This window comes from Anser cygnoides, chromosome 4 (genome assembly GCF_040182565.1).
Source record: "Anser cygnoides isolate HZ-2024a breed goose chromosome 4, Taihu_goose_T2T_genome, whole genome shotgun sequence".
Lineage (NCBI taxonomy): Eukaryota > Metazoa > Chordata > Aves > Anseriformes > Anatidae > Anser > Anser cygnoides.
Window position 1 is genome coordinate 25,324,614 of NC_089876.1, and position 11,683 is coordinate 25,336,296.

The window sequence follows — 11,683 nt, forward strand, 5'->3', positions numbered from 1 at the left end:
CGTTAAAAGTATGGACATAACTTTGGATAGTTTCTTTAAGTAACCAAAATAGGAGCCCAAGAAGGGAATTAGGTTTTATAAACCGCAACATCACTTACAGAACAACACAGGTAATTAGGTATAAAAGCATATGGTTGAAATTACCATGACAAACCACCTGACATTTGGAATTTGGGATTACAAATACATCCCATCCTGAACACTGCTCATTAGTCTAGAGCTCACAATTCACATAGACAAGTATCAGCAGATAATTTTTCAGTGGGAACAGCTATGGGAATTTTGGATGGAGACAAATGCCAGTGTTTGATAACTGACTGCAACCTCAAAAAACATCTGGAAATTAAAACAAATTAGTACTCAAACTACTTTTATCACTGACTGAAAATATTATGTGGCAGGGGATTGTTTACCTGGAATGCTCTCCAGTTTTCTGCGAAGCTCCTCATTTTCTTGTTGCAATGAAATTACCTCCTGTTCTAGCTCTTGACACCGAGGGCAGTAGCCTTCTTCCTCTTCCTCCTCTTCCTCCTCCGGAAGCGTAGAAGACGATGGGTGACCATGAGATTCAGAAGTTGCGGGAGATGTCCATCCACCTAAAGTGTGCACTGGAGAGGTTGAAAGTGGATCCACATCTGCCAAATGGCTAAAATCATTTACTGATGAGGTGTTCTGAGAAGGGAAGCTCCCAGAAAGCAAATAGTTCTGAAGGGAATCAGTAAAAACTCTCAGAAAGGCTGAGGTTTGTTGTTTCTTTTGCATATACTGCATCTCTATGTCTAAAATGTCTGACGTCTGACTATGGACCATTTTCCCAAGCTGACATTGCTCTTGTCTTTCACTATAATTTGGGTTTTCCTGCTTTATACAAGAAATCATGGACTGAGAGTGATTGTTGTCCAGTAGTTTTCCACCACAATTTAAAAGACTTAGAACCCGGCTGCATTGTTGGGCAAAGGCATCCAGAATCATTCGACTCTCTGAAACAAAAGAAAAGATGAATCACAGAAACCTAACGCAAAAGGTTATGCCAGGCAGCAGCAGCTAGATGAATGTACACAACCATTTACAGTAGCATGCATTTTATTTCTGAACACATTAAAATTATGGCTTCTGCTTTAATACTTCTGCAACACTGTGATTTAAAACAATCCTGACTTTGCTTCTATTTTGAGAGTGCTCTTGTGCCCTTGCTGTTAATCAGAAATGCATTGTGATGATAGTCACCGCTTAGTGCCATGTTCTTTCAGAGGGATTAAGGCAGGGAAATGCGGAAGAAAATACAAATTCCACTCAATTTGCCACAAGTAAATGTTCAAGGAAGTATTTCTTTTGAAGCACATTTCAAACCGCTGGTGGGCATTGCCTGTGTGTCTTTGCAGGACATTGTGCTACATCTTCTTCCTATGTCCCGTTCCTCTCTGACAAGGCTTCCAAGCTTCACTTTTTCTCCTTTTCATCTTTGCAGCACTTGCTTGACATTGGGCCTGGGCCACTTCCCATGACCCACACCAATGTTATGGGCTTTGTTTCTGTTCCTTTTCCTTTATGTCCCAAATAAGTCCAGAAACAATTCAGGAGCAATAGGCACAAAAACCTCTTAAAAGCATCGAATGTATAGCATGAAGCTCCTCTGGTCTGAGGACCAGTGCTTTTTGTCCTGACTTTCCATGAGCTTGTGTGCAGGCCACCACCATGCTGTGTGGTTGTGGGGCTGGGCAGCAGGTTTTGGAGGCAGCAGCTGGGTGTTGGAGGCAGGATAAGCATGCCATGCCGTACCTGGTCAGACCTACCCTGACTGACAGGAGGTGTCAACAGTCTAAACCTCAATAATAGTAGGATGTTTTACTTCTGCAGTGCCTGCCTATGCAGAGTCACGCTGCCATAACAGTGCTTGGACCACACGTAAAATGACCAAGACGCTTGCTTCTGACTTATGGTCTGACCTGTCAGGTTCCCTGATAACAATAATGACTTTAAAAAATACTTATTTATGGCTTACTCATAGCTGAGTTCCTCTAGGTGCCTAACGTTTTGCATGAAATAAATAAATAAATAAAAAGTGGTAGATTTAAGCGCTGCCAAATTTGGAGAGCTCTTCTCAGACAGGCTTGACTTTTAGAAAGTGACAAACGCATTCCCTTTTGAAAAGGCAGCCTGCTACAGATGCACGAAACTAAGCACCCCAAACCTTCATTTAACTTAACCTTATCACTAGAGATGAAAAGCGTAGCCTCATCACACTGATAAAGCATAAAGAACAGAAACTTTCAGAATTCATTCCATTAGGAGGTGGGACTTCTCACGGTACTTCTCCGTGATCCAGGAGATATGCTTTCTGGTGGAAAACCTACATCATCCCGAGGTTAGTACAGCTGTCCTGAAGAATATTTGAAATGACACTAATTTGAATTTTTACCATTCTCCAGTTGTCTATGAAGAGGGAAAGGGCTGGGGCAGCATACAAATGCTCTACGTCTTGAATGCAGCTGGAGGAGACAACCCGAGGACGTCGTCTTCTGAGGACTCAAAGGTACGAACAGGGACGTGAAGTGGACAAAGAAAGGGAAGGTGCAGTGCTGGGTGATGAGGTGACCAGGGACGAGCCAAGAGAGCCCATCAGCCTGAGAAAGACCGGGGGGCCCTGAGACCATTTAAAGCAGCCCTGCAATCTCCCCCTGTGCCAACGAGTCACACCGCACCCTCGTTTCCTACACGGACTCCACTCGCCAAGCAGGACAGATCCCTCTGACACATCTCTCTGTGATCAAAAACACTGACTAACCTGATCCATCTGCACTGCAAAAGCAGAGTGGGTGCCAGCACCGGGCAGTGACCGCCTGGCTCCTGCAGCAGCAGGGGCTTGATAGCCTCCATACCCATCTTCACTTCTTCCCTTATACTGAATTAACCCAAGGACGGCTGTCTTTAACCCTCACAATTCAAGTGCAAAATAATATAAAGCAGCACAACAGATGTAACATGTTTTAAAAGCATGGAGCCCCGGCATCATTGCATCGTTCCAACTGGGAGCTACCGACAAAACAAAAGGAGACCAAGAAACCAAACTACCACTGACACCCTCAAGTTGTGTTTTTTGTGTCTTATGTCTTTACTTCACACATTTTCCCTTTAAAAATATGAGAGGATGATATCGATTGGAACTTTGCAATCCTACTACAGAGCAGTTTTTCATTCATTTTAATCCTATAATCCGATTCCAAACCTGAAGTCATATTTACTGTTTGTATTTTAATCATTATGGTCCCTGTTGAGAAAACAGTTACTCATTTTTTTTGCATCTCCTTGTTGCAAGGGGACAAAATATGAATGAAACAACTGAAAAGGCATTAGATTAGTTTAAGAGATGTTATGCTAATATTATGGTTTCTGCTAAAATACGGCAAAAAGTAACTTGACATTTCAAATACCAGTTTTGAAGAATGCTCTAATACACACTACCATCAGTAAAGATAAAATTAATGATTAGTTTTGTTGTAAAATTCAATGCATTACGCACATTCACTGTGATAATGGCTTAAAATGCAACTGAGATTTTATACCGAAATGACAGCATTGATTTAATCTTCAGTTCAGTATCAGATCTACTACAAAGACACAATAACGGCAATTACTATTTTTTTTCTTAACTTCAACCCATACTCAAAGATATAAAAAGGAGAGCCGTGACTAGGCAGGGTTATTCTGCAATGCTAGCACAAGGATTCGGAGATGCTTTCTGTGGGTACCACTGGGCAGCAACAGGGAGGGATGCTCTCGGCACACGTTCTGGACACATCTGGCTCCGTGCTGAAGCATGTACCACTGCGAAGTGACCGGTACACCAGAAACAGCACACGTACCCACGGTCTGAACAACCCTGAATGAGAATGATAGCTACGGTTATTTCTTGTGATGGAGAAAAAATAAAAACAAATGCTGCCCATTTAGCATTTATCGTAGAGCTCAGTATTTCAGCTTTTACAGAGTGACTGTAATTAGAGATGCAAGCAGTGTGCAATGTCTAATCGCTAAGAAATGACAAAAAATTATTTTTATGTGAGCACTACTGAATAATCACTGATCTAGGATTCTTAATTGATTTAACGTAATGTATATATTTTCTAGGAAAGCAAGATTCTGTTGAAATGACTGCACCAGACTGAAATAGTGTAAACCGTTTATTAAATTCTTATTGTGACATTCCTCTTCCTTATTATGATGCTCACCAACCATGTAATTCTAATGTGTCAGCCCCTGCGCAGTCTTTAGCCTTACAGAACTTGTACTGACTTTAACCCCGATTGTGCCTGAAGGTGGACTTGCCAGATTAGGCCCATCAAGTGCCAACAGATCATGATTAACTTGCTAAAAGCGTAAGCAGTTCGAAGCAGGCAGTTTCTTTTGAGCGTGCCAGCGATCAGATGTCAACACACGGCAAATCAGGTACCAGCTCCCAGATACAGCTTTCATCTTTACCTCTCATTGCTGCTGAAACAGGTGGTTTCTTGGCTATCCAACTGCCAGACTAAAACCAAGGTTTTAATAAGAGCAAACATCTGAAACTCAACCTGGTGAATTACACGGATGCATCAGAAAAGCTGTCTGGAAAGGCTGGTGGGTATAAATCAGGTTCTACACCTGAAGATCTTTTCAATACTAAGCCTAGAGAGCTTTGCTAATAAAGCATTGTGCTGGGTCTCAGTGGATCTGGATTCAGGTGTTGGCTTTTCCATAGCTTCCTTTTTGACCTCGGGCAGATGGTACAAAAAGATGTCTTTTTAACTATTGAGGGGGTCTGAATACCATACGTTCTCCCCTTTAAGGATTTTCACTAAGATTTGAAGGTCCAAGTTTCTTAGCAATAACCTCACTCTTCACCTTGCAGTGTTTCAGATTTTTCTCTCTCCATTTGTTGAATTATTGTATTATTATTGCTTTAGATTCCAGGGTAGCATCTTTGTACCCCCAAATGGCTTTGTCCTTGTATACAAACTTTTTCATTACACGCTGAGATACAAACACTGCTGCAAATGCCCAAGTCACAAAATCGAGAGCATCTGACACCATGACTAAGGGATGCTTTTTGTGGGTGTCCTGCATGGAGACACTCCAGCAGATGAAGATTACAAGTGTTTGGCCATTTCAGAACTGATCTATCTACTCCAGATGAGTGTTTCCAATTTCTTGGTTAAGGGCAAGATGATCATCTTCACCTTTCTATTCACATAAAAAAAATTCTCTCTGGACATGATAGAACTTGCTTAATTGGTCTCATTAAACATGCCAAGATCTTAGCACTGGAATGACACCTCTAAGACAGCTCTGCTCATCTTTCTTTGCTTTCAAGTAAGCAAGGCACAGCGTAAGGTCTACATCATGTTTTCCCTAAGGAAAATGAATTGCTTTTGGGGACTGTGATACTGCTTAATGTAAATGCTACCAAAGGCAAAGACATGTTATTCGAATTATTTTCCTGGTATGAAAACAGACTAATAAACAATAAAGGAGAAAATGGGTATCTGCCCATGCCTTGAATGTGCACGTGTGGCTTACTCTGTATAACAGCGGTCACAGTAACCACTGTTCCCTGGAGAAGAGGGAAGGGTTGTGTTTGCGGCACAGCTCCACATTTCTCACCGTGAGATGACATTTCTCAGGCTGAGAGATGGGATCTCAAGCTAGATCCTTCCTGATGATGACGCAGGGTGGAGAATCTCTGCTCTTCACCCTTCCCACAGCCCCTCTCCCTGCCAGTATTCTGGAGTCTGGTGGCCAGGGCAGTGTCTCAGAGGACTGAAGATGATGCCATTAATTCTTGGCATGAGCTCTAGCCATTAGGAAATGCTTCAAAACACTGTAGCATCCCTACTCCTCCCCTTGTGGCTGTTTTAAGTGCCCGCTCTCAAAAGCGAACTTGGTGCTCTGAATCCCCAGGTGCCAGAAACGTCATGCCTAAAGATTAAGAATCAACTGCATCAAGTGTTTAAGTTGCTACTCCGGAGTTAGACATCCCAGGGATGGGGCTTTGCTAGCCAGCTTGCTTGCTGGCACATGTCAAGTACCAGCAAAAAGAGGGGAACCACTGAAACAGGTATCCCTACAGAAGTGTGATCTGCAGCCCTCTATCACTTCATTCAAGGAAGCCTCTGTGCTATGTGCTATGGCTGAGCCAAGTGGAAAAACCCTGCAAGCCACCAGTGGCAACTGTCTGCCTTCTGCAGAGCAACAGCAGGCAGCGCACCACTGGTGGTAATAACCTGTACAAAATTCCACTTCTGCACACTGTAGCAAGTTTTTGGTTTGCATTCTTCAGTTTTGCCTGATTTGCTTGGTAGCCAAGTCTCAGCTGTGAGAAGGGTATGTTGGGACCTACAGGAAAGCCCAGATGTGCAGGTGATGGGGCAGGGACTGCAAAGAACTTCAGCGCACAAACAGCCACGTTCTTTTTCAGCACAGACTGAAATCAGTGACAAACGCTGAAGCCTGCCCTAGCTCCTGGTTAGCACAGTCCACAGAGGTAGGAGAAAGTCCAAACTTCTGCTCATCAAAGCCCAGCTGGCTTTGCTGTGAATATGGCCTCATATATCATCTACCAGACAGCTGAATGTCTTCCATGGCGTAATCTGCTTCTGTGAAGAAATGTAGGTGTCACATTTATCAGCGGTGTTTTGATTGCGGGCCACAAAAATACTGAAATAACAGCATTCGGGCATTTAAAATAAGCAGTAGTTTCAAGAACAAAAAAGGCAAATATGACCTTCTGCTATGGATCCTGGGACCGTGCGTCAAGAGCAGCGAATTTTCAGTCTAATCTATTCAAGTATTAAACTTTTTTGGTAAAGTACTTGAATTATTTGTAACAAGACACAATAAATTCATCCCGTACACGGCTGCTTGTGAGCGAAAACACACATTAAAACATAGCCATATATCCTATTAACTAGCATATCTCCCTGTTTAGTAAAGAAATGTCATCACATTTGTTACAAAGGCAAACAGCAACATACCAAAACAGGCTCCAATTTTTCTAAATAAATAAATCAATGGTGTGTCAAAAATTAACAGATGAGTTAATATACCCGACGTTATCAAAACCAGATGGTGCTTCATAATATTCATCCTGTTCAGTCAAACCCTGAATATATTCTGGACCATCAGTATATAAAATAGGATGCTGCTATTTGTGATGGCAAACAAAAGCAATCATGCCTGCCAAGCACATACTATAACAGGCAGCATTTCAGCTCTGCTAGACAGAAAGTAATTAGAATGCTTTTAATGTCCAAAAGAATGATGCTGATAGGCTGCCACAGATGTGTAGATTTATGAATATTTATATGGTGGTTTATAGCTGACACTTTTATCAGTTGAAGAAGATAAAATATCTGCCTGACTCAAAAGCTTGACAGTCAGGTTAATAAAATCTCATTAAAGAGAATGACCTATGCAATTATATAGGATTTATTGTAATTCATTTTTGATTGTACTCTGCTTAAAGATGCAATTTCCCATTTCCTGATGCCAAATTTAGGTTGCATATCAAGATCTACGTGGTTTTTAACTCCGAGCCATCACCAGAAGAAAGATACGCGCTCGGCATCTCGCTATCTTACACCTTCCAGGAAGAAAAAAAAAAAAAAGAAAGAAAAAAGAGAAGAAAAACACCCCAAATCCAACATCTCTATTTCGCTCTCCCGCTCCTCACCAAGCTTCGTGCCCGGGGAAGCAGCCGAGCCGCTTCCTCCCCGCCTGAACCGCCGCCCCTCCGGCTGCCTCCCCCCTCCATCCCCAGCCTCTTCCTCTGCCCACGGGGACCCCAAAGCCTCCTCCTCTCCCCCCGGACCCTCCCCAAAAGCCGCTTTCCTCCCCAAAAAGCCCGGAGCTGCCCCGGCTGCAAGCCCCCCCCCCCGGGCGGCCGCTCGCCCCGTCGAACCGCGGCCCCGACGGGAGGAGCGCGCCCGGGACGGCCGGACGGAGGGACAGCGGGACGGACAGCCGGACAGCAGGGCGGACAGACGGAGGCAGGGGGGGGTTACCCGGCTGCCTCCCCCCGCTTCAACGCCAACTTTACTCGGGACCTGCCCTTCCGACGTGCGGCCGGAGCCGTGCCGCTTCGAGCCGGGGGTCCCCCGGCGGTGCTGGGGGGGGCTTCCCATCCCTCCTCCCCCTCGGGCGGGCGCCCCCGCGGCCCCCCCAAGCCCCGCCGAGCCCGAGGCGAGGAGTTGCGGGTACCTGCGCTCAGCTCCGCGCCGCCGCCCCCCGCTCCCCCCGCCGCCGGCCCCGCCGCCGCCGCCGCCGCTCCCCCCGGCGGGCAGGGGCCGTAGCGGCCCGCGGAGCCCGGTGCGGGCGTGCGGGGGTGTCCGTGCGCGGCGGCGGGGCGTGCGGGCCCGTTGGGGAAGGGCGGGTAGGGCAGCGGCTCGGCGGCGTGCGGGAAGGGCTGCCCCGCTGCGCGCCCCCGGGGCACCTCCACCATCGCGCCGGCTCTCTCGTAGCGCCTGGCCAGCGCCGCCCGCTTGCCGGGGAAGGTCTTGAGGACGCTGTAGGGACCCCGCTGCTTGTAGATTTTGGGGGTGCTGGGCCCCTCCTCCGCCGCCCGCATCTCCTCCTCCTCCTCCATCCTCCTCCTCCTCCTCCTCCACCTCCTCCTCCTCCTCCTCCCCTGGCCGGGCTGTGGCCGCCGCCGCCGCCGCCGCGGCTCGTCTCTGTGGCACGGCGGGGCCCCGGCGCGGCGGGGCGCCGGCCTGATTGACAGGCGGCCGCGCCAATGCCTGGAGGGAGACGGGCGGCGACCGCCGAGTGTTTGGGGCGATCTCTGCTAATGGCAACGGGGCGGGGAGGCGGGACGTGGCGGGGCCGCCCCCGGCCCGCTTCCCCTCACGGAGGGTGCCGGGGGGGGCGGCCCGGCTCGCCGCGTTCCCTCACGGCCCGGCCCGGCCCGGCCCCGCGGGGGCCGCCCCTAAAACTTTGTGGGGTTTCCCCCCCCGCCTCACGAGTCGGCCCCGAGAGGAGCTGTGACCTGAGGGTCGCGGTCCCCCGCCGAGAGAGCGGCGTGTTGTGTGCGTGTGTGCCCCCCCCTGTTATTAGGGGAGAGATAAATAATGCCGTAAATAAAAGTATTTGGGAGCGCAGGACCTGTCAGAGTTGATTAGGGCACAGAGGACATTTTCTTTCTCATTATGCAAAAGCGTTTCATGGTGAAATAAAAAGAGGTTTCGCCGTAACTCATGCATGTCAGATTTCCAGGAATCCGGCAGATTAATCACATTTAGCATTATTTGCAATGCCCCCCCCCTCCCCACCGCACACATGCACCCCCCTGCCCGCCTTTGGCCAGCCGCTGAAAATTGGGGACACGCGGGGCGCAGCCACGTCCCTCTCCCCTCCAGCGCCTGCCCAGACCCTTTCAGGGACAGTTAAGAAATAATGAAATGCTGGTGAAAGACAGCAAGAGAATGAGATGCCATCGAGAGACGTTTCTGAGAAATGGTGGAGATCTGGGGGAGATGTGAGACAGCTGAAACTGAATGATATGTTGAAGAAAAATAAACGATAACAAACCGCTCGCTCTTCCCATTCTTTTCTGCGAGGCAATTTTATATTTTGCATTAACATTTCCCTCTTTCTGTCCCACTTCCCTCCTGCTCTTGCTGCTGTAATTTATCAGGATTACAATAAGCCCTCTGGCTTTTGGAAGTAAAATTACAGAACACCTTAGTTATATTTAAGCTGTGGCGGTGGGAAATCATTCCTCTGTCATCACGTGGAGTTTCGGCTACTTATTGTGGTCATCGCTCTCCCATTTCAGCTTTATTTATTTAGTCGGAGTCGGGCTTGCTGGAAATGAAAAGCGACCCTTCGCTACTGATGTAATTAACTCCTGCAGTCTTTGGCCCCTCTCCGGCAGAAAAGTACAGCTAACTTCCACAAGCTGGGTTTTATTTCACGCGGGGCATACGGAGAGCAGGGCTGCTTCTGCTTCTGATTTTTGTGACAAGTAGGATAGATCGATTCTTTGTAGCAGCCAAAAGCCTCTAAATAAAGGCTAGTGTAATAGAAATCACTATTTTGCTTAAGCAAAATCAATCATAAATCTTTGTTTTCCAACTGACTCTTTGATTGCCTGTGCTTTAAAAAAAATATTGTACTGTAATGCAAAAGAGAGAATGGAAATAACTGGGAGAGAAACGTTGCTCCCACTTCAAAATGACGTGTTTAGATGATGAGCTTCAACAATTTAGTGTTGGAAAGCCGTTGAAGAATGGACACGGAGGCCATCGTTTGCTCAACAGCTGGCCCTGTCCGTGTCCTCCACCTCCTGTCTTTGTCTCATCTGCCACAGCTACAACCCACAGCTATCTGAGGCCAGTAGGGCAATAAAATCGTATAAAGTTAGTATTAGGCTCTTAATAGTTAGATTCAGATAAATTCAAATAAACATTCCCAAATTAACTGCTCGACTGCACTGAGTTGAAGGAAACAACCCTTGCTTGCCTCAAGCCTCCCTATGGGTCCCTGCAACTCAGCTGGCTCCAGGCCAAAGCTGGGTCTGTGTGGACATGAAGGTAGAAGCCGATTTGGGGATAACGAGGTCTGAAGCATCTGAAATGGGCTGGGGACCTCAGTCAGGAGGAAAACGGAGCCCATACTGTATGCACTGAATTTCCTTCTGTAGAGGTTTCTGACAGTGCCCATCGTTGGACTACCAAAATGACCCTTCAGCTGTCTTGGCTTTTCCTCTGCTCTGCTCTCTGTGACTCTTCTGGGGCTGTAGACCTAAAAATGTGTTTCATTCTGTTTTGTTTTCCCTACTTTCCTCCTATGACTCTTTTCCCCCAGTTTGTGGCCCAAAGGCTGTGTGTCATGCCTAACCTGCTTGCCTCCTGCAGCTGAACCCCATAGAGCTTTTGGCTTTGCAGGTTGCCCCTTTTTCGGGGAACACCATTTTCCTTAGAAGCTCCAACCAGGTATGCAGCCACTTTTGGAGGTGGAATAACGTGACTTTGCAGTTGAGGAGCAAGGCCCTAAAGTGGCAAAAAAGCAGGCTGGGTTGAGTGATGGTGTCAAGATCTGGGGCAATAGATGCTGCTGCACCTGTGCGAGACATTTTGGGGTGGACATCCCTCTTCCATGCACCACCGCAGCTCCCTGTGACACATTTTACAGCACCAGAGGGATCTCGTGGGCAACAGCATGTGGTCATTAAATTACTAACCGTTTAGCTCTGAATTACAATCCTGTTTTGGTTGCACACCAGATTAAACAGTTAGCACGTTGTCCTCAACCTTGATTATCCCCCCCCCGAAATAGCCTTAGCTGATACCAGCAGCTCATTTCAAGAAAGCCAAACACCTTAATTTCCCTTAGACTGCACAACCACTTGGGATTTGACCCTGAAGCAATGACTGAGTCTTTGCCTACCTGTTTATTGATGCAAGTTTCCCTTGGTTTACTGACACCAAGGGTTTGAGATCTGTAACAGGATTTTTTCAGAGTACTCTGAGTGAGCGGAAAAAGGATGGGGAGGAACTGACCCTCAAGAAAAAGAAAAAAAAAAAGCTATTCAACACAAAGACAAAGGGCACAACGAAATATAAGAAACCCAGCATTGCTGCAATATATGCTCTCCTGCTCCTAGAAATCACTGCGAGGAGAATATTTGTCAGTATATAGAAAAATACCC

General features: G+C 46.9%; 1 protein-coding gene across 2 annotated transcripts in view; it reads right to left on the bottom strand.

Moving 5' to 3' along the window:
• The window catches only part of BEND4 (BEN domain containing 4), a 31,142-nt gene extending 22,416 nt beyond the window's left edge, over window positions 1-8,726 (bottom strand). The window contains exons 1-2 of one of the 2 annotated variants that reach the window (XM_066995806.1): window positions 8,236-8,679; window positions 414-980 (exon numbers count right to left, since the gene is read on the bottom strand). In XM_066995806.1, the coding sequence (XP_066851907.1) occupies window positions 414-980; window positions 8,236-8,620 (952 nt within the window). In that variant the 5' untranslated portion in view covers window positions 8,621-8,679. Of the gene's footprint in view, window positions 1-413; window positions 981-8,235 lie in introns of both variants that reach the window. The other variant, XM_066995805.1, reaches the window with a different exon arrangement.
• Window positions 8,727-11,683: the final 2,957 nt, after the last annotated feature.